At 42.5% G+C, this 23582-nt stretch overlaps 1 protein-coding gene across 6 annotated transcripts in view; it reads left to right on the top strand.

Moving 5' to 3' along the window:
- Positions 1-23582, top strand: part of RABGAP1L (RAB GTPase activating protein 1 like) — a 298612-nt gene that overhangs the window by 267352 nt on the left and 7678 nt on the right. For 4 of the 6 annotated variants that reach the window (XM_033067687.1, XM_033067690.2, XM_033067692.2 and 1 more), the window contains 5 exons: positions 12531-12623; positions 19812-19922; positions 21597-21701; positions 22873-22956; positions 23447-23518. In XM_033067687.1, coding sequence (XP_032923578.1) covers positions 12531-12623; positions 19812-19922; positions 21597-21701; positions 22873-22956; positions 23447-23518 — 465 coding nt within the window. Of the gene's footprint in view, positions 1-12530; positions 12624-12887; positions 17581-19811; positions 19923-21596; positions 21702-22872; positions 22957-23446; positions 23519-23582 lie in introns of those variants that run through there. The other 2 variants (XM_033067693.2, XM_033067688.1) reach the window with 2 other exon arrangements.

Genomic DNA, 23582 nt, shown 5'->3' with positions numbered 1-23582 from the left:
ATTTCATCATCTGGAGGGGCACTAGGACCAGCTGCCTGCTGTGAGTTTGCAAAGGAAGCCCCTTTTCCATCTCTTCCTGCTGTGCCGACCATCACTGCATGGGGGGACACGGCCAAGCTAGTGCCCCCTGCAGGTGTGGGGGAACATCACACCCCTGCCTGGCCGGGAGCCACCAGTGCCCCCTGGTGACTGCAACCAGAACTGCACCAAAGGGGAAAGTGCCTGTGGCTGAGAGACTGACTTTGCATTCTGTTCCTTGTTACTGCTGCTTGTTTGCCATGTTATGTATGTATATATATATTGTAGTGAAGAACTGTTATTCCTTTTCCCATATCTTTGCCTGAAAACCCCCATAATTTCAATGATATAATAATTTGGAGGGAAGTGGGTCATATTTTCCATTCCAAGGGAGGTTCCCACCTTGGCAGGCTTCTGTTTTTCAAATGTAGACAGATAGATCTCTAGATAAAGAGTAAAATGGGACCTACAGTCCATAACATGATGTTTTTTAGCCAGATCCTTATCAGCTCTGCAAAGCATTTATGTGGGTTCTTGGTTTCAACTTGCTAACCAAAGTAATCCAGATGGGTTGATTTGTGGTGCTTGAATGCTATTTCCATACAAAGATTTTGGCCTAAGGGAATCTCTACTGCTTTAAATATTTACTCTAAAAAAAACAAGAGCAGACCAGATATCTCTTCTGCTTGTTCTGTCAGTACTTCTGCCCTGCAAAAAATCCTGCAGACTGGTTAGAGCTGAACTGTTTTCTGGACCATTGTGACTCATCTGAATCATAATTATTTTTGAGTTGTAATTTTTAATTCATTTGAGCAACACTTAGAAATCCTCTTCTTTCCTATATCCTCTAGAATACCATCCAGCCTAATGGAATTCAAAGAATAATTTGAACTTTTTTTCTTCATTTAGTTTGAGTTACTGTTTAATTTCCAAATAATAACCTGTATTATTTTTTGTTTATTTTCTCTTCATGTCTGAATGTATTTCTTCTTGCTGCCTTTTTATTGTCATTGGATCAAGAAATAATTCTTTAAGCAATGTGTCAAATACACATTTTATAAACAGCAATAGAATTTTGAAACATTCAAAAGAAGGACATCAATGAGCTTCCTCATTTTCTTTAAAAAAATTCGGGGAAATCAATGCAAGTGTTTCTGGGCACTCAAGAAACAACTTGTTTCTGTCATCATTACAAGCCCATTTTGGAGAAGAAATTTGAAGTAGGTTTCTAGGTATTTTTGGTTTTATATATGGCAAGTACAGTAAATTCACGAATACAAGCCGCACTGAGTATAAGCCGCATCTCTGGGTGTTGGCAAATATTTCGTTCTTTGTCCATAAATAAGCCGCACCCGAGTATAAGCCGCTCTGTTGTTTGCAGCGAGGACCCGCATGCAACAAAGTTGTCAAATAGTAACAGAACCGTGGCAGGGCAGGGTTTACTGACTCGGCTCGGGCTGTGCAGGCTCGGCCCACTCGGGGCTGCCAACGGGGCCAGGTGGCCCAGCCCGGCGCTGCCCCTCGGCAGGGCCGCTGGGGGCCAGCCGCCGCTGCCACTGGGCTCGGTCACCACGGCCCGGCGCTGCCCCGTGGTGGCAGGCAGAGACGGAGCCCCCCCCGTTCCTGTGGCGGCGGGCGGGGACGGAGCACCCCATCTCCTCCCCGAGCCGCGGCAATGGCAGCGCGGGGCCCCCGGCGCCTCCCCGAGCTGCAGCAATGGTGGCGCGGGGCCCCTGCCTTCCCCCCGAGCCACGGTAATGGTGGCGCAGGGCCCCTGCCTTCCCCCCGGGCCGCGGCAATGGCAGCACGGGGCCCCCCCGTCTCTCCCCCGGGCTGCGGCAGAGGAGGGAAGGAGGGAGCTCTCCCGCCTCTCTCCCCGCCCCCCTGTGCTGCCTGCAGGGAGCCAGGCTCCACCCGCGGCACAACACAGTAACAATTTGTAACAATCGCGAAATGCCGGCTTTGCAGCAGCTCGGCTCGGCACTCTGGCTGGCACTTCTGAGGTTGTAAATGTCAGAAAATTATTCACATATTAGCCACTCCTGAGTATAAGCCGCATTTCCGGTTTGGGAGAAAAATCTTAGTCAAAATGGTGCAGCTTGTGTTCGTGAAATTACTGTATGTTCATGAACTTTGAAAGGAGTGCTGAAACAAGGTGAAAAGGCAGTTTATCTCTTTATAGAAGTCCAGTTTAATAATTAAGAAGAAGATGCAGGTAAATATTAGTTACAAATATTCTGTCTTCAATGTATGCTACAAATTTCCTTCTTTTTGAACCCGATTCTCAGAAGAATTTGCCATACTTTGTGCTGAGATTGGAAAATGTATTTCAGTGGGTTTTATCCTGTTGGGTTTGTGCTTTCATGCACGGTGTAATACATTTTTAATCTTTATTTCTTCCTTCTACCTGTGTCAACATGAGCTCACCAAAAACCAGTCATCTGTGTTGACTGGAGTACTGGTCATGCTGGTTGCTGATGTTGTAGAGCTGTGGACTTCTAGAGAAATCCAAATGGTTTAATTTAGAGCAGGATGCTAGCTGTGCCAAGGCAATGCTTTGTTATATATTGTTGTGCTTTTCCTTCAAGGCAGAGTTGCCAAAATAATCCCAAGTTACGATATCAAGTAAGATATTGTGTATTACTTGTCCGTTACCTTGGAGACCACAGTGCATGGGCAAGAATGAGCACACAGATTGTCCACACTCAGGCTGAACTTCCAGAGCAGGTCAGGCAACACTGGAACAGGATAACAAGAATCCAGTTATCTCAGAACCAAGGGTCTCATTCTTTCCATGGCCAGAGGAATGAGGAACAGACAGCACTAGGACAGAGAGCTCAGGGGGAAAAAAGATGACTTGCTGCTTCTCTGCTGCTGCTGGTACCCAAGGGTGAGAATTGTGGGAGCCAGATGTTCCTGGCAATTTGCTGCCTTTGTTTCCCAGAGGAGATGTCTACTTTTTCTCTGTGGGAGCTCTTTCCATTGCAATGCTCCCTTCAGTGGTAGCAGCTTGGCTTTCCTGCTGAAGCTGGCAGCATGGATGCATTTAATCTTTTTTTTTCAGCCCCTCCTGCCTGACAAACTCCTTGCTTCTGTCAGTGCTTAAGGTATAGTTGAGGTGTTCTGTGCTGGATGATAAAGTGGCAAGTCTGGAGTCCATTGGTAACTGATGAGCCTGACAGGGTCTCAGCTAAACGTGATGGATAAGCACAGGTCTGTGCACAGGCGAAGTGGCATGTGGTAGTGGTGGCTAGGTAGTGCTAGTGCAGTGGTAGAACCACAGCTAGGGCAGGGAAGGCAGCAGAAAATTTGATAAAAAACAAACCCACAGCAGTCTTGTATGTACAGGTTTGGGAAACTGGTACAGCACCTTTATATTTCTGGAGACTGATGGGCTGTGCAGCTTGCTGTCCCATCCCCATAGATACTCTCAGGCAGGTGCTTAAACCACATCAATGGCCAAATAGTGATTTTAAATGGCCCTGCTGTTCCTCCACCCCACTGCCAGCTCTGTGCTAAGACATCCTGCAGGTGCAGAGACCAAAAGAAGCAACATAAGGCAAAACCTGAAGCCCCATTAAAGGTGTAGAGGGAACCTTCTTGGCATATGAAGGATCTGTGAGATAATGGAGCAGGGCATGGATTAGTTGTTGCACTAAAAGGAGCTCCTTTAAGGGTTCTAGTGTCTCCCCAGACCCTTCCCTTCTCCAGACTAAACAACCACAGCTCTCTCAGTTGGTGTTCGTAGGAGAGGTGCTCCAGCCCACAGAGCATCTCCTTGGTCTCCTGGACCCACTCTAACAGGTCCACAATGGTTCAGTTTTAATATAGAAAAGGCATCTATTTTCTGCTAGTGAAGTAATGCACTAAGAAGTAATTGCTCTTTGTAACTTGTAGGTTTGAAATATCGATCAAAGTAATGACAGGTTTGAACATCAAGGGCTTCTACATGCATCAGAGAAACCTGATGCCAATTTTAAAGGTGCAAATGCGAATTTTTTTGATACTGTGACTCAGAGTTGATCTAAAATAATATTAACACATAGAATGTGTATCCACAGAATACTGCAAGGTTCTTTGACTCCCTGGGTGTATGGTTCAGAGTTAACATCTAGTACCCATCCTCCATCTCAGGAAGCAGATTATTTTTCATCTTGTGCTGGACACAGAGTGTGGCAGGAGACAAGATGTGGCTCAGTCACTCAGCAGAATCAGAACCTTGTCTTGCAGACAACAGGTTTTACTAGTCTCATGGCAGGTTTCAGAAAATGTATTGAGCCAGGGAGTTACTAGCTGAAAGCTGCGCCCTCTATGGACTAATTGTGTTGAATGAGATGGGTTTTACAGTAAAGCCTTGGTAAAACCACAGTTTGAACCTTGGCACTGATAAGCTGCTGGCCTTGTGTTGGAAGTTGTACTGTAGGTCTGTACTGTTGTACTGTAGGTCTGTGTTAGTTCCGGAATAAAGAAGGTTGGAAGTGAACCCTAACACCATGTAGCTGGGAGAGGCTGTTTCCTTGCTATGTGATGCAAGAAAATTACTTGGTGCTTTCTCCTGAATGTCTGATTCTGTTGTCACACGGATTGTGGTGAAGGCTCTGTGTGTCTGTCTGCCAGTCATTCTCCTCCCTTGGTGCGATGTGCTAAGAAATGTGACCAAAGCTCTGGAATTGTTGTGGACATGGGTTAGATCTCAGTCAGAATGAATTGTACACTGTTGGTGAGGAGAGCTAAGAGTTGGATTTCGCACAGTCACCAAGGAGACATAAAACATTCAATTTTAATTGCTGTATATCAAAAGGGTTGTGTATGTAAGGCAGCGAATCACTTGGAATCACTGTTATGTTTATGAGGTGCGAACTGATGAATAAATCCTTTGCTGGAAAAACAGCTGCTGCTCATAGGAAATGTGTTAGAGCCAAGAGCAGAGCCTTGGCTTAGATGGCTGGGTAGTGTCACTCTCCCAGTTATCCAGTCCTCCCTGTGGCTGTGGCATATACAAGTCTGGATAGTCTTCAGTGGCTGAGGTCTCATTGTTCAGGCATTCTTTAAGTTAGGGCAGATACTAAAAAAGACCTGTAAGCAGATATTTTCCGTCTGGAATGTTTCTGATATTGGTGTCCTTCACCGATTGAAGAATTGTTGACGAACAAATGTTGACCAGAGCCATTGAAATGCAAACCGTGTGCTGGCTGACAGTGGATCTGGCACCTTTCCTGGTATGTGTCTCACTGCTGCAGACCTTATCTGTATCTGTCTCGTGGAACTGTGATACATCAGCTGCAAGTACAGAAAATAATCAGCCATTTCCAAGCACTGCTTTTCAGCCACTCAGGGTGTCTCTTCTCTACTAAAACAAAGTAATTTGAAGTAGATAATAAACCTTTCATATGTCAAAGTGGAAATGATGGGATTCTGAAAAATGTCTTCCGCAGGCAGAACAGCATTTCCTTGGCCCTTTTTCTTAGATGCAGCTTCCCCTGCAGTCTCTCAAACACAAACACTGTGGTCAGTGTAAATGTACACATTGGTGTTTGGAGTTACAGGGAATCCAAATTCTATTCTCTTTTCCTGTGTTTTTGCAGTACTGCTGTACAATGGAGTTTATTGAACATCTCTCTGTCTCAACTTTTAGTTACAATAATTCCACGGCTATAAGGCGCACCGGATTATAAAGCACACCTCTGGGTGTCGGCAAATTTCACAACTTTGTACATTATATAAGGCGCACCGGACTATAAGGCGCACTTATTTTTTGAAGCGAGGATCTATGCCGCGTGCAACAAAGTAACGAAATAGTAACAGAATTGTGCGATCGCAGGGTTTACTGGCTTGGTTCAGTGTCGGGCGGCCTTGGCGCTGCTCGGGGCTACTGCTGGTGCCGGGTGCCTGGAACCCGTGCCCCGCCGCTGTGCCAGGTGCCTGTGCCACGCCGTGGTGCCGGGCAACTCTGCCATGCGGCTAAGCCAGGAGCCCGTGCCACGCCGTGGTGCTGGGATCCCATGCCACGCCGGGATGCTGGGAGCCCGAACCGCTGGCTCCCCCAACAGCTCTCCCCGCTTGCACTTCTGGGTTGGCAAATTTTGCAACTTTGTACATTATATAAGGTGCACCGGACTATAAGGCGTACTTCCAGGTTCGGACCAAAATTTTCGTCAAAAGGGTGCGCCTTATAGTTGTGAAATTACTGTAAATGCTTTGCTAACTGAGCCTGACTAAGCAGATCTTTAAACAACAGTGCTGTGGAAGAATTATAGGCTATATCTGGTTCAGTGGATTTTCATGAATGGAAATACACTGTAGAGATTAAAATCTGACAAAAGGACCTGGTGTTGGAAATGATCCGGCATCACTGACACTGCTGCTGCTGGTTTGACCTGAGATTTATCACAGTGCAGGTGCTCTGTAAATTTTGCAACCTGCCTTTCTCTTGTTTCTATAAATTCCTTTGAATGGGCCATTGCAATTGAGACCTTTTGGTAATGGAGTAACGTGGAGAAATTAAACAAAATTCATGGCAATGCTGGTTTCCTTTGCCTTCAGCTGCCTTTCAGGCTGGCTTTCTGTTATCCTGATGACTCTCTTCAAGAATTTTTAAATGTACAGAGGTGGCAAGGAGATGACTTGCAGCAAGAAGAAACATCTCCCCCTGCATGGAAGGTATGCTTGGGTGGAGCTACTTTGCTGATGTAAAAGTGCATTTCTCTCAGTTTTGTTTCAATACACAAGGTGGAGAGATGCTGTTCTGCAGCAGATGCTCAGGCATGCATTTAGCAGGACATCTCCAACACCATGTATGTTTCCAAGGAATTTCAGGAAACAGCTCCTTCCTTCCAGCTTAGATGGTAAAATAGCATCTGACAGCTGGGACTTTTATTGTGCCCTAAAACCAGGGATCAGATGGTGCTGAATGAGCTTTACAGTGTGGGATTGAATGCAGGATGTGTGGGATGAATGGGATATTGTAGCTTAATGAAAACACTGGAGGAGGGCTCTTCCAAAGCTTTCTAACTGGTGGTGAAACTGCCTGTTGCCAGTGAGACCTTCCCTGCATAGAAGGAGAGATGGGAATTCTTCAAACTGTGCTCCAGCCTGGGGTTTCTTTTTAGGCAGCTGATGTCAATTCTACATTAATTTTTACAAATAGATGCTGCAAGTTTTCGGTGCAGAATACCCATCCCAAATAGAGTTTCGTGAGAAATTACAATTTTCACTGTCAGATTTCATGCTTATGGCTAAGATCTCATTGGAGATACAATTGTTTAGATTATACTGTGTAATAGGTAAGTACAATATCCTATTCACCTCCTTTGAAGTCTAGTCCAGGAGACAAATCTGTTAGTTAGCATAGTACTCTGGGGTTTGTTCTTTTTCATTACTGCCTCCTCATGGGAGGAAAACAAATGGCTTTATCTGCTTCTGAGCCTTATTCCTACACAGATATGGCATGATAGTCTTCATTGCTTTTGGCTAACCACATTTTAAGGAAAGGATAATACACCTGTCCATGACTGCACAGATGAGTAGCACCAAGTTGGTTTTTTCATCTAATTTTGTTACACTGAAACCTTCATTTGGCTTAATAAAGTACTTAAATAGAACTGTATTCTTTAAAATAGAGCCACTTCCTTCCTGGAACATGATGTAGTTGTATTTCTAATATAAAGTATTAACTGGAACAAAATGGTACAACTTTGAGTGTGAACTAAGATGATGCGTGTGATTTTTTTTTATTGCTAATCTGCTGAGCTTCTGTTTAAAGCTCACAGTCTTCATCTGACACTCAAAGAACCAAGCCTCTCTGTGAAATTTCTTCTGATATTGTTTTAAATCATAAGGTAAAGAAAATGAAGTACACATAAGTGTAACTTCCATCTCCTCAAAAGGGTCACTTTTGCAGTTTTGTGAGAGCCTTTTGCACTTGGTACTTGTGACTGTGAGCAGGGGCTGAGTCAGGCTCCCAGGCATCACCTCCGCTTGGAAATGGTCCTGCTGTGCAGCAGTGGGAAGAGTCTGGGCTTGTGCTGGGGATCACAGCACCATAGGTGTGTGGTGGATGAATAAAAGGGAGGCTGGGCTGCACTGGTATCTGTGGTCATTGTCAATGCTCACTCAAAGCAGGCTCGGGAGGCTTGCCTTTGGAGGGGTGCAAGACCCCCGCCTCAGTTTGAAACTACCAAGCAAATCCATGGCCAGTGAAGCAGAAAATTATGTCACTTGCTTCAAAGAATGAGAAAGGAAAGCACTGCACACTTTCTTCATTGGCTTTTTTCTTTCTTTTCTTTCTTCTTTTAATAGAGGCAAGACCTAGAGAGGACAAAGTGTTAAAATGAGGAGATTAGAGAATACTGGCTACATTGTTAATGTGGTGAGACAGAGTATTTTTGGAGTGTTATTGCAGTGATAGGTAGAGAAAGGAAGTGGAGAGCTGGGAAAGAGATTCCCTGCTCAGTTTGGCATTGTGGTGGTGCTGGAAATCAGAAATCAAGTAAAGTAATTTCATGATTACAAGCCGCACCTGATTATAAACTGCACTTCCGGGGTGTCGGCAATGTTTCGTTTTTCCTCCATATATAAGTCACACTGGATTGTAAGCTGCACTTTCATTCGCAGCGAGGATCCCTGTGCAACTTTCACAAAGTTGTCAATTAGTAACAGAATCGCAGGATCGTGGAGTTTACTGGCTCGGCTCGGGGCCATGTGGGCTCGGATCGGCCCTGCTTTTCCTGCACTGGGGCCGTGCAGACTCGGATGGGCCCCGCTTTTCCCCTGCCAGGGCCAGGCGAGCTCAGATCGGCCCCGCTTTTCCCTGCCAGGGCCATGCAGGCTCAGATCGGCCCCTCCACCCTCCTGCCGGGGCCGGGCAGGCTCCAGCTCGGGTCTGGGCTGTGCAGGCTCACGCTTCCGGGTTAGCAAATTTCTGAACCTCATCAATATATTGTCCGCACCTGATTATAAGCCGCACTTTGGGTTCGCACCAAAATTTTATTCAAAATGGTGCAGCTTATAATCGTGAAATTACTGTAATAGGATTTCACTATCTGGATCAGCCTCTGGCTCTCTGCAGTATGTTCAGGAAATCGCTTTCCGTCTCTGCTTCCATTTCCTTGGCTGTCAAATGAACACAGTGATAACTGCTTCCTCTGAGTTCTCCAGCTGCATTAGAACAATAAAACATTTGGGAGAAAGGAGTCATCGGTGTGATTTATGAATCCAGCAAGGTCAGGCTGAAATGCCTGTAAACAGCTAAACAAATCACAGAGTGAGGGAAGGTCTCCTGAAGCTGAGAAAATGGATACACTGTCCATGCACAGGACTGCCTGAGGAATTGAAGCAATCTCTCCAGCCCTGTCTAAACAGGGGCAGCTAAAACCAAAGTGGTTTTGTTTCTCACCTTCCACATATTACCCTGCTGCAGTCAGTCCTTCAAGCATTTGGTGTGATTGTGTTTTTTCAGAAAGAGGTTTTGCTTGTTCAGTTCTTCTGTGTGGATGTTTTATGAAGATACTCTGCATGGCTGTTTCCCTACATGCAACTACTTATAACATGATTTTAAACTTGAAGGCAATAAAATAAAACAACTCAATGAGATGAGATATTGATATAAACAACTATGAGGAATGTTTATACACTGTAAGAGTGTCTTAAATTTGATAACCACCAGTATACCTCATGGTGCTAAAGAAAGAAAAAGGGAATCATTATTGCAGAAGCTTTTACAGAGAATTTATGAGCACTTTTTTCAGGATCAGTCCATGAAGACTGAAGCATTAGCTAGCATTATGCACTTGTGAAAATGCTTACTGAGAAATCCCTTGATGAATTCACAAACTGTTTCAGGGAATTAAATTGGGAAATATAGGAATGGGCTTTTAAATTTTTTTTTCCATTTATTAGTGTATACTCAGGAGAAGAAAGTGCTGTAATAAATTATCAAACTCCTTTGAGAAATGTGGTTGAATAGACAGTAATAGTGTAGTCCCTGCCAAAGTTCTTGGGCATAATTACTCCAGTTTCTATTTTACAAGATAGGTGGATTAGTATGGACTGGTTTCTGGTTGGAGTTCCCCCCAGCCCCCTAAGATAGACTTTCACTGTTTTTAGGTATTTCCCAGTAAGGACAAGATTTGTAGCACAAACAGATACTAACATGCATCAGCCAGTATCATCTTTCAAAGAACTGGAAGCTGCTTTCTATGTCACACCTGATGCTTGCATGATCTGATGCTTGTTTCAGGCATTATTTACTGTCAGTATTCCTAAGAAAGTGTTGCTGTGCTGTTTCCTTGCTGGAGAGTGTGCCAGGTACATGGGCCGTCCCTAAGCCCAGGCCATGGCTGTGGATGGCTCCTGTGGTGCTGAACGAAGGAGCTGATGCCTTGCAAGGTCCCAGGGACCCATAGGTGGTCCTGCTCACAGTTGTGAATTGAAATATAGGCAAGTAAGGAGACCATATAGAAAGAGGGTGATGAAATGAATTAGCAGGCATTAAGAAATGGTTGATAGTTGCAAGTGGAGGAAGCCCCCAACAGCAAGTGCCAGGCTAAGGCAGGCAGCACTACTCACATAAGCATAGGGGGGTAAAGTATGGTTACTGTGCAATTTTTGCCTTCACTTTCCACTCTTACCTCCCTACTGACACGCACAGACACAAAATCTGTCTTACATCTGTTGTTCCTTCAGATGGCAGGATTCTTACTGAAGCAGTCATGTGGTTGTGTGAGTAAGTCTTGTCTGTCTCCCTGTCTAGGAAACTTAGTTCTTATATGCACTTTAAAGGTTTCAATGAAAAGCATCAAGAATCATAACGATCCTCAGTTGAACGGAGATCATCAGGTTACACCTGTGTTGTCGCTTTTTGCCACGCTGTACCACAAAATCTCTCTCATCTTTATTTCCTGGTGATTGCGTATTGGAGTACAAAACTCCACTCAACAGAACCTGAGAACTGTGTTTGGAGGATGTCCTTATCATACCTCAGCCAGGGAGCCTTGATCTGGTTCTCTAAATGAAAGTGCAGCAATTCTGGTGAAAGGAGGGGATGGATCAGGCTCCAGATGTGTGATGGGTTTGTTTAATTTAAAACACTATAATGAAATGATTTCTTCTTATTACGATTATTAAGTAGCCTCAACAGTTTCAGGCTGCAGCCAAAACAAAGCTGTCTGGATTTGTGTTAGGAGGATTATTCAGTTGAAATGTATAAAAGGATCTCTTACTCACTTTCCGTTTCATGGTGTTTTGCCCTATTAAGTGTCATCAAAGTGAAATTTTCTTGTATGCTTGCCCAATGTACTTCATGTTTTTATCTTTACTGTTTTCTCTTTGTTTGCTTTAGGGGCTTGATTTCAGATTCCATCAGTAATTGTGGGAATTGGTGCTACTTCATTAGTGCTTTGCAGATCATGGATTTCAAGTTTGCTACTTGCAGCTCCCTTTGCAGCAACACTGAGCACTTGCTTGGTCCCTTTGGGTATTTGGCAGAGCAAAGAAGTGTTGGGCTGAAAACTAGCAAAGAGAAAACAACTCCAAAACTACACAGAAACTCATATCTCTGTTTACTGGCAGTAGTTTTTGCCCTAAGGCAATGTGACAGTGGCATGTTCTCACAGCAGGAGGCAGCTAAACATGATCAATATAGGCAATAGGAATATCTGCATGACAGATCAAGGAAAAGCCTGTGTTTATAGTCATGATGGTACATGGCATTAGGAATATCTCCAACTGCCAGTATATGACCTGAATAATGCTGTCAGAAGTCCAGGGAGAGATGGGAGCACTGCATACCCAACCAAAGGTAAAGGGAAAGCAGAGGACCTCCATACTTTCTTTAAAAGAACACAGGCTCCTTCTGATTAGTGTTTGAAGTGGAAGCATTCCCAGGATCAAGCAGCCTGGCTTTTAATCTTTCTGCATGGCTGTTTACCAAATTTGTTTGTGATTTCTCTGGGCCACCTCTCCACTCTTTTGCACTGCAGCATTTCCATTGGTGCCTAGGAAGGCTCTGATGCCAGACTTCATGAGGGCATTGGTCACAGGCTGTAATTTAGACTTTAATACTTGCTCTGAAACAAAAACCATTACTTGGATCTCCCCCAGGGAATTGTCCAGTCCTTTTGTATCAGCACTCCTTTTTTCTCATCTCACTTCTAACAGTTGTCTTGCTAAAGCATTGTTTTGGTGAATCATATGTATCAAAATGTGTTTTTCTCTTTCCTGTTCTCCCACATGTTTGTGCTTTTTTTCTTATTGTTAGTCTTATTAAAATGTCTCCACTTTTGTTTCCCTTTAAATGTTTGAATGATTAGCAGCAGTGGGCACAGAAAGATTTGTCAATGTGAGCTGTTTGACATGGCTTAATGAGTAGGGGAGAGGGGACATTGGGGAGAGACTTTATTCAGCAGCAGCTTTCCAGCACTTCCTCAGTTTCCTGTTTGTAGGGAGAGCTTTCGGTCAGCCTTTCCAGCATTCCTCTAATTTTTAAATGCTTGTTTCCTGAATCTATTCCACAGGTGCCAACGAAAAAGCTGAAGAAATATGAGAGAGAATACCAAGCAATGCGAGAGAGCCAGCTGCAGCAGGAAGATCCTATGGACAGATATAAGGTAGGGAGATGCTGTATGGGAATTTGGTGAATCCCATGAGTAGTGAGCTGTCTCCAGCAATTAAGCACAGGTGTGTATAACATGCTCACCTCTCTGGGATGTGCCAATGTAGGCCTCAGGGAGGTGAAGGCAAACTCATCCCCTTTCTTGAATAAGCACTTTAAAACTGTGGGCTTAGTCTTTTTTTCCAATAATATTTCAATTACGATTTGTAACTCTTAAGACATCTGCGAGCAGCCACATATAATATTTTTCTTCTTTCAGTTTATATGTTTGTAGGTAACTCTCCTGCTGTTGCACTTTTACGGGAGATCTTCATGAGCTGCAGAAATAAAGGGTGATTCAGCTACAGACACAGAAAGGAGAAAATAAACATTGTTCTAGTGCAAGCTGTGTGCAGTGGCATCCACAGAGACTTTGGAAGATGAACTCTTCCTTGGCTGATGTGACCCTTTATTATTCATTCCTGTTTATACCAAGCTTCAGTAATTTTTTGTTAAGATAATACCTATTATGGTGGGACCCAGAGTTCTCCTGGGGTCCTGAAGTACTACTGCAATAGAATTAATAGTGATGGATATTCCTCTTTAAAGGAGCAGAGAAATAAGGTTCAGTTGTTAATATGATAACTTGATAGTTCACTTGAAAAGAACAGTTCTTCACTTTTGGGTCAGCTTTGCTTATCTTTACAATGTATTTGTTTTCATTGTCACAGCTCTTTTCTGTTGCCATAAATTTTGTGTGCTAGAGTCTCTGCCTCTGGGCACAGACTTTACTGAGTGTTCAGGATCTGGTTATTCCTCACTTTGTTTTGAACAATTCAGTTTGCTCTAGGTGAAGCTGCCAGGGGTGAAGCACTTTACTGCCCACTGCCTAGGATAGCTGGGAACTGACATTTCTTACATATCCTTGTAGTGTTTTCCAGCTGTTCTTCATTGTGCCTTAATATGTTAAGTGCCATTGTGGTTGTTATGGAGTCTGCCAGGAGTGTGGCGTGGTGAATCACACAGAGTGGAAATCTGTGGTGAGAGTGTGCACCTTAATTCATAAATGTGACAAAGAAGACTTGCAGGTACTAAGTCAAACTGACTCCTTTTTTTAAAAAGAAGCACTTGTCCATGAGAAAATTATATTTTACGTGTAGGTTTTTTGCTGTCAAAGGGTGAAGATTTTATTGTTTATGAGACTTAGGAGTGCCTGTAGCTGCCGAGAGCCAATAGCAAGTATGACCTACTTGGAAAAAAACACAACTGGCTGCTGATCAGCTTTTAAGTATTTTTCTAGTGGTTCATTTATAGTACCGTGGAATTAAAATAATGCTTAGAAAACAAATAAGGGTTCTTTAAAGCTTGGTGGAATTGTATTAACTAGTTAATCCTGGTGAATGGACAGTGAAGAACATTATCCCAAGCTGGAAATAAGGATATAGGAAGTGAATATAGGAAGTGACTCTTGGACCACTGTTGATGTGTGTCACTATCACAGTCAAGATCACAGCCCAGAGTTTTGGCTTGCACTTCTGAAACTCATTGTGGATTTTTTTATTAAGCTGGATTGGGTCTGATCCTCTTAAGGATCTGTGATTAGAGAGTCCCTGCCATAACTTCAAAGTCTGGGCATACTCTTCATTTGATGGGTGTTATGGAAAAATGCTTGTAAATAAATGTTCCTTGTCTTGTTTGTTAGATTTAATTGATATGTGAAATTGAGGTTCGTAGGAACTGACATTTCAGGAGTATTTCCAAAGGGCAGCAAGAAAATGTCGCTTGTGTGGATCCTCCCAGGCAGCATGTGGAGAGCCAGCCTTGTTTTTTGCTTGTCCTTTAGGAGAACGCTCTTCAGCCTGCATGGTCAGAGATGCATTTCATTTGGGCAGCACCTTTGTAGGGCTTCCACCAGCCAGGCTTGGCTTGGCAAAGGACAAAAGCCAGTCTTGCGTACAAGCACAGCACTGCTGTCAGCTCCTGCTCTGTGGGCTGTGCCCCACAGTCCTGCAACCTTATAATTTTTACAGTTTCTCTTCCAAAAAAAAGTGAGGTTTTTGCTGCCTAGGAAGGGGATGTTTCTTGGATGGGATCACTGGAGTAGACATCCCTGCAGAATGTTCCTCATATGGGTCAAGAAGAAAAAGAGGTTTCCATCTGTATATAGTTTTTAGTTACAGTTCTTAGAGTTTTTGTTACCAGCAGAAATTTGTCAGGCCCACAGAGACATGGGCACTTGAGAGCTGCAGTGATGAAGAATATCTGAGTAAGACACCTCCCTATGACACAGCCCTCAGAGGAAATGCCTTGGTGGTCTTGAGAGAGAGGTAGGTGGGCTGGTTTTGCACTCTCTGGCCCATTAACCATTCGTGTTTGCCTGACAGGTTAAATTCGTGTGCTCCCATGAGCTATGTTAAACACACAGTGGTTCCTACCCAGCAGGTATTTTACATGTTGAGATTTGATTTACCAAAATAACAGTATTAAAGAGTGCCATGGTTTTTGGTGTTTGTTTTGTTCTGTTTACAAGTATTATTTAGGAAAACTGCAGGTTCTGGACATGTTTTCACTTTATTTTCCATTGCTTATAACAAATTATCAGATTTTTTAAAGGTGCAAAATATGTTCTAAATTGTTGTTTGTCACCAAATGTCATGACTTTTAGTTAAAATAAATTACAAATTCCATATAGAAGCCAGGAAGAAAAGTGAATTGTATATGCAGAAAAAATAGTAACAGAGTTCAGGTTGATGTTTTTCTAAATATTATGGAGTTTTATTTCTGTGTTTGAGAACGCCTCATGTAACAAGATTTGGGTTGACTTGATGAGAAATTTCCAGAAGTCAGCCTGGGAATTGATTTAGAAATAAAGAGGATATAGTTGTACAAAGAAGGGCTGGAGTTTTGCAGGCAAATGCTGCTGGTTCTGTTCCACCTTTTCCTCTGTTGACCAGTTTGTGCAATGGAGAAGTTGCGTGAATAAATGTGTAATTTGGACATAATAGCCTTCTCTGTAACAGCCTTCTCTGTGTTTCGAAGGGGAAGCAAAAATAATACAATGGTCATTTTTATTCAGTCGTGGCAACTGAATGTTAACCATCAGGAAAATCATGATGACTTTTGTTGTGGGACCTTGTCTGTTGTTTCTTTAAAAAGTGTGCTGGGACACTTTGGGGAATGCTTCTCCAGAGTCATCAAACAGAAAACACAACTGCCTCCTGGAGCCTCTGTGTTGCTTACCATGAGAGGCTTTCCTGCATCACTTCCTGTAAAAACTTTTTGTGTTTCTAGATGGAGGTTCACAGGATTTCCTTTGGAGCTCCTCCAATATCAAGAGCTCTTTCCATTGGGTTTATGAAGACCTTAGTTTGCTCACATCCAGAACGTGACTGCAGCCACTTGCTCACTCCACCACATGCAGGATGGGGGAGAGAATCACCAGGGTAATAGTGACAAAACTTGTGGGTTGAGATGAAGACAATTCAGTAGGTAAAGCAAAAGCTTTGTGCTCAGCAAAGCAAAACAAGGAACTCAGCCACCCCTTCCCACAGGCAGGTAGTTGTTCAGCCATCTCCAGGAGAGCAGGGCTCCATCACACATAACAGTGACTTGAGAAGACAAATGCGATCACTCCAAAGGTCCCCCCTTCTTTTTTCACCCTGCTTTACATACTCAGGATGGTGCCAGATGGTCTGGACTATCCCTTGGGGTCAGTTGGGATCAGCTGTGCCAGCTGTGTCTCTTCCCAGCTCATTGTGTACCTCCAGCCCCCTCACTGGTGAGGAGGTACAAGAAGCAGAAAATGCCTTGGCTCTGTGCAAGCCCTGCTCAGCAATAACCAAACCGTCTCTATCCTATCAACACCTTTTCCAGCACAAACCCAAAACCTACTAACCACTGTGAAGAAAACTAACTCTACCAAACTCAGGGTGGTGCTGAACAGAAAGAGAATTGCTTAACGAGGTTGGTGACTCATTACACCTCACTTGAATACAGCACAGAGAGGACGCATCATGGCCACTAATCTCAGGAATGGCTCCTTGGTGCAGCCTGGAAGGGAGCAGAGGGTGGAGTTCAGCCTTTTAGTCATCCTAAGGCTTGCCTACTGCTTCCAAGTTTGCCGTCTTCTTTCCACCCAGAGTGTGATGGGAGTATATCTCTCTAAAACTCGTAACAAAAAGCAATGAAGAATAAGCAACTTTTTTTTCTTTATTAGAAATTTATTTCTATCCTGTTTTCACTGTCTTTACACCAATGATTGAAAGCAGTATTTGGTCTTTGACTTTACCGGAGGTAAGTTGATTTGTGTTTGTGTGTATTAGCATTGTTTGTCTTCTTTGGAAATGCAGTATCCTCCTTTTAAAAGCTAACCTGAGTTCAACAGCCACCTTTTGTAACCAGGAGGAGGAATTTGGGAAAGAGGGATCTATTATTTTACTGCCTGTAGAAACTGAGCAATACTGAGCAGAAGGAAATGGTTGTCATAGTAAATTTAGTGTTGTGGAGAGGAGGCAGGAAGCTGTCTGTTTATACCAGGGACAACTAGCAGGTCTGACTAGTTGCCTGATGCCAGTTACAAAATGCTGCCTCTGATGTGAGTCCTGCTGTAACAGACCAGCTCTGTCTGTAGAACTTTGTCACTGTGAGCATATTTCATAAAGCTCTAAATATTTCACAGCCTATGGAAATAGTTTGCTACACATGAAGAGTGCTGTTTGCTCTTTCTGTCTTTACTGTGTCCTGTTAGTCTTTATTTAGACTTAGGCAGACTTAAGAGTTTCCTTCTGAGAAGGGAGGCAGTTTTACACTGTTAGATCTGGGGGGAGGAGCTGAAAAAGACAAACCAGCTAATCGGGCGTAGTGCCCTGGGTGGAGGAAGAGTAAAGTTGGCCCTGTGAGAACCTCTCAGCTAGACATTCAGAGTTTGGTGAATGAGCTAAAAACATCTTTTAGCTACTGACTGGATGCCCAAGGTAAGAGATCTTTTACTCACTACCAACGTGCCATGCAAGTTCTAGTTTAAGAGGAGGATAGTGCATTTCCAAGCACAGAGCTTGCTTACCCACTTGTCTGCGAATGCAAAGCAGGAACTCTCAACCTCACACTGCGTGCCTTGCTTTGCAAACACTAAAGCTTTTGGCAAAGACATAGCAAAAATGGTAAAGCTAACTGAGTTATTTTGTGAAAGTCATAAGAATTTGCTGCTTTTTTCCTTTAAGCAACATCCCTGTACAAAGGTATTGGTGCTGCAGAGCGTGGTCCGACTCAGGTCTCAAGTTTTAGGTGAACTCAGGTCACTTACTGACAACCAGCAGAGCCGTGTCTATAAAAATCAGCATTTCTAAGATGGTCTGAATGAAATAGTGTTAGAGATTATTATTGGTATTATTATTATTGACTGCAATTTAGTTTTACACTTTAAAGCTTATATTATGTTTACAGAAGAATTTTACTTTCATTTCTAGAATTCCTTGTCCCAAACAGACTACAGTGCATTTAAAATAAGAAAGATCCCCAAAGCTGTGTATCTTTTAGGAGTGATTATTTTAACTGTGTTAAAATAAAAGCATTTTATTTAGATTCTGTACAAAACAAGTTACTCAAAGTATGATCTTTTGGAAGGGAAACTAACTTACTTCCCTGTGCAGGGCAGTGCCTATTCTAGTTACACAATAGGGTCACATTAAGGAGAGAAAATTTGTAGAGGTTCCACTTCCTGCCACAGAGGAAGTTCCCACACAGAAGAGACCTTTTTTGGCATCCTCTTAGAGCTACTATTTTTGTTTAAGACAAACATGCAAAATCTGCTTGCAACAGAAATGAAAATTGCAATTTCATAGTTGAGAGTTCAGAAAGAAAAAAGTATCTGAGCATAGCTGGTGAGTAGGAAGAAGTGAAAACAGGTGAATAATGTACTTATGCAAGAAATTGCATTTTGTAGGAATGCATTCACTGAACAACTCTTGAAAAACATGTTAAGTGCTAATATATATATATTACTCTATATCATTGACTTTTACTGATATATGTGGACTTTTACTATTTTGTTTTGGAGAACATAAGTTACCTTTCAGGTGAGAATAAGTCATTTTTGAAGATGTCAGCATATAGGTTATTGGTTTTCCACCTATGAGTTTCCATATGAAAGTGGTGCTTTTCCTTGAATTTCCATAATGCAGAGATTCCCTTTGAAGCCTGTTTTGGTATGGAAGATACACAATGACAGAAAGCCAGCACAGTTTTTTTTCTCTTAAAATTTATTTGGAGGAAGGCACCTCTGCCCCACCAGGCTGTGTTCTTCTAAAAATGAGGGCTTGTATTTGATGCTGACCCCTGGAAGTCCATTGACCCATAGGCATCTTTTGAATATGTTTCTGTTTCTCAACTCTAGAACAACAGTCAAAGATTTCTGAAAGACATGAATTATTGCTGTTCATTCTCCTGTTCACTCACCTTCTGTGATTAATGCTCCAGATAGTAATTCCTGCCTGTGTGGATTGGGTAGGGAGGGCAGTAAAGCAAGGGCCTGCAGCCTCTGAGTTGCCCATTTTGTGTTCCTGAAACTGCACCCAGCAGGTCCTGGGCCTGTGCTCAGGGATGAGCTCCCTCTTCAGCTGGCACTGTAACGTACACAATGGTGTCACTGGCATGAGTTACAGAGAAGTGCACAAATGGTGATACAGGATGTTATGAGCTGTAGGGAGTTCCCTGCTAAGAGCTGTTCCTTGCTGGTCCTGCAGAAGATGGGAAGTTGGCACTGCATCACCTACAAACTGGACTATTTTTATGGATCCCTGAAGACAGAATTTTGTAAAGTGGAGCAAGAAAGTTTTCTACTTTGATTGGAGGCATTATTATGAGTAACTCCTTAATTGGTCCCTGTTCACTGCTGCTGGGTGGGATTTTATCTGCCTGATTTCTTTAGATGAGCAAGCAAATCCAAGTGCTTTTGTGGAGAGGTCAGTGTTTACTTCTGACAGGGAAACACTACAATCAGTGTATCCCTTACACAACACAAACCAGTGGGATGTAAGTGGAATAGCTGCACTTGCACTGCTGGCTTAATTCACTGTTGTTTCCCAGAGCAGTATTCCTGTCTTAACGTGCACTTTTGCCTTTTCAGTGTTTTACACACACCATGGACATGCTCATTGCTCTTTATAAGGATTAACTTCCTTTCCTGGTTGTCCCTTTCTTTCCACAGAGGGAAAACCGCAGGCTCCAAGAAGCAAGCATGAGGCTGGAGCAGGAGAATGATGACCTTGCCCATGAGCTTGTAACAAGCAAAATTGCCTTACGGAATGATCTGGACCAGGTATTGTTAACAGAATTAGGTCCCAGCTCAGGCTTGGCAACAGTAGTATGAGGAGCTCTGCTTTGTGCTCATGTGAACACATGAACACATTAAAAGTGTAATTATTTTTGCCTTTATTTTCCTGACAACCTCGCTCTTAGCTGGACTCAGCTGAATTTCCACATGCCACTGTAGGCATTCAGTGGGGTCTGGCCAAGACTGATTGCATCTTCTCTGTTGGGGATTGTTTAGAACATGTAGACCATAACCTTTAGGCAGATAGCAAAGAACGAACATTTCCTTGAAAAAGGTATCACATAGTTCTTGGGAGACTAATTTCAAGGGAAGTTGCATTGCAAAATGTCTGTGTGGATCTCTTTCACAGCACTTTTAGTATAGCCAACAAAATTCAGAGATAATGAAGTGGCAAGGCACCAAAATTTCAAAGTGTTCACTGGTAACTGCTCATGTTCCCTGAGGTATGTGGCAGGCAGCAGCATTCAGAGCCCTTTGCCTCAGAAACAACGATTTTCAGAGAACCACACATTCAGCCCTCTCTTTCTGCACTGGAGAAACTGCAATGAACACAAGAAAGGAGCAAAGATTTGTAGTTCCTTCAAAGCATATCTTAAACAGGTCTTTCATCAAAAATATCCTTGTAATCCCCAGGTTCTTTTGTTCTAAGATGTTAAACTCATCAATTTTCCATTCTTGCACTGTTTGTTTTCCTTTCACTCATAGAGCCTTTTACACACTAAGCAATGAGGAAATCCTTAATCTACCTCTTCAGTCATGGAAATGGTGGAGCTGATTCTGCTGCCCATAAACACCACTAATATCATTATTAATCATTATTACTGTGGCAGATAAGCTGATAACCACCATCGTGGTAGAAAACCTAACTTCAGCTCAGAGACAAGTTCTCTGTGGTTACTTGTTTCCAATGCTCTTTTCCATCCTGTAATTTCAGCAAAGTCAGTGTTAATTGGCTACAACCATTTCCTGTCCTGGACTTCATTAACAAACAGGAAGGGTGGTGAGATGCTATGTGTGTTTCCCAGATGAGGAGGCCTACAGAATATATCCAAACATTGAGAAATACATTTCTCTCCTGGTGGTCAGTGGGAACAGTGCTTACAAAAACAAAGTATTTCCAATATGTGTCACCCCAAGCTTGGTCCTTCTAGAGAAAATTGTATTCTAAATTATCAGGTTTTAAATTATCAGGTTTCTTCACATAATACTTATTTGCACTGATAAACCATTTTATCTGCTGGTCCTGTTTGTCTCTTACACTTGTCTTTGCGTGAACACTTTGTAGGGTACAATGCAGACACCTAAATATTATGTTTTCCCTGCTCACAGATTAAAAGATGAGTTATTTGAAGTTACACGGGAGGCAAATCATGCTGCCCTCACTTAGAGTAATATTGCTCCCAACAAAAATATTCTATACATTACTGTTTGTGCTAGGACAGGTAAACAATTGGCCAAAGGGTCCTTCTGCACAGTTATAGAAACACAGTGAAATAATTTAGTAAAGGGCTGACTGAAAAGGGAATTTCATATCAAAAAGTTACATGAGCCATTAGAGGGTAGGAAAAGGCAATACTAAAACCTGAACCTAGTGTATTTCAGAGCTCTGTATCCCAGTGTGTTTGTACTGGCACAGATACCAAGTGTCTCTGATTCTAGGCTGAAGACAAAGCAGATGTTTTGAACAAGGAACTTCTCCTGACCAAACAGAAGCTAGTGGAGACTGAGGAAGAGAAAAGGAAGCAGGAAGAGGAAACTGCTCAGGTATGACATTCTCGAACTTTTCCCATTTAGTTGGTAAATGCAAGAAAAATGATATGCAGAAAAGTGTGGCTGTATTGCAATTATGGAAAGGATTTTGTCCCCAAAATGCAGTTTCAATTAAAATTTTATAGTGCCAGTGTAATTTTTTTTTTCAAAGCACAGTTTTCAGTGTTTTTTTTTACTTGAGTTCTGAATGTTTAGTTTTTCATAGCTTATCCTCTTCCAGGTATTGTAATGATTGTTGTCACTGGTGGTGAGCAATCTCAGCTAAGGAGATGTGATCAGACCTCTTAAATATCTAAATTAAGGAAGTGGAGGAGTTGTTGCCTTGTAAGAGCCCATTCTGGATTCAGCTGCTGGATTGCTTAAATAGTGTTCCTGCCTGAAGCTAGACCCAAGAGCAGAAGAACGGGGGGCGTGGGGTTCACACGCAGCTGCAAAATACTTAGTGTTCATTCTGTAATCCTATATATCTAACGTGTATGTTTCAAAAGTGATATCCTGATTTTTATTTTTGCTATTTGGCAACAATTAATGTTAATTTGCAGTGACTGCAACAATTAATGTTAATCTGTTGTGTCTCTCTAAAATGGAGCTCTCTGTTTGCTGTAAATAAGACAGTGAGGCTTTTTTCCTACTGAAAGGGCTCTTCAAAGTGGAGTGGTTCTGAAGGAGAGATGAGTTAGCTGTGTTTTCACTGTGTCATAGACCCAAACAGATTTTTTTTTTCCTGTTATGGAGATGACAGTGATAGTGTTGAGAGATTCTTTTTCTTGTGCCATCTCCAAACAAACAAACAATCTAGCCAAACCTGCTGTGGCAGTGTGCAGAAAAACAAAAACTAAATCAGTAAACCCCATTTAATAGTAATGCTTTTTTTGTGTTCTGTGGACCATGATGTACCACCATTTAACCCACAGAATGGGAATTAAGTCACAGGAGAATTCTCTAACCCGGGATAAAGGGTCACAGCATAGACTTTTTTGGTGGTCACTGATATAATCAGTATTTGTAAACTGAGTAAATCAGACACTTATCTGAGAACTGGAATTTCATAAGAAGCAGCTGTAGAGCTGTTGTAAACACAGTGAGACACAAAGAAAACAATCTGATGACATATTTTGAGAAGCTCTGTTAGTGTACTGTGTAAGTTCTCCTCTTCAATTCCTAGCTGAAGGAAGTCTTCAGGAAACAGTTGGAGAAGGCAGAATCTGAGATCAAGAAAACCACAGCCATCATTGCAGAGTATAAACAGGTACCATTCCAGAGACCCTCTCTCATATTTCTTCTTTCAACCTGTTATGAGAGCTGAATTTTCAGCATTGCAAATCTCATCCTTCAAATAAGCTCCATGTTTTAGGGTTTCGGAGAGCAATGTTGTAATTTGTCATAAATCTTCTTGTGGCTTTCCTAGTAGTCTCCTAATTAGGCAGTCAGGAATAACCTGTCTTTCAGCTAATTTAGTACTGTTGGGTGAATGCTTCTGTACTTTGTGACAAATGCAGTATAAACATCATAAAACAACTCATCCATAAAATGTCCCTGTCTCTGTGTTCTGGTTCTGTATTGAATACTGCTGGGTTTTTATCATTAGCAGCAGCAGTGGAGTTGTTAAGGGGGAATCAATATAACTGAGTGAGGCAGAATTTAAGAAATGTTGGTTCTAGCAAAAAACATTGTTAAAAAGTACAGATTCTACTTTAGCATAGTAAACTTGAGCTAAGAGTCTGCTTTCTCTGCTCCAGATTTGTTCCCAGCTGAGTACCAGGCTGGAAAAACAACAAGCGGCCAGTAAAGATGAACTGGAAGTTGTGAAGGTGAGAACAATGTCTCTACATAGGAGACATTTCTAACACAAGTGTTCTTGAATGCCAGGGATAC

The sequence above is a fragment of the Catharus ustulatus genome, chromosome 9 (assembly GCF_009819885.2).
Source record: "Catharus ustulatus isolate bCatUst1 chromosome 9, bCatUst1.pri.v2, whole genome shotgun sequence".
NCBI lineage: Eukaryota > Metazoa > Chordata > Aves > Passeriformes > Turdidae > Catharus > Catharus ustulatus.
This window is presented reverse-complemented; position numbering and strand designations above follow the sequence as displayed.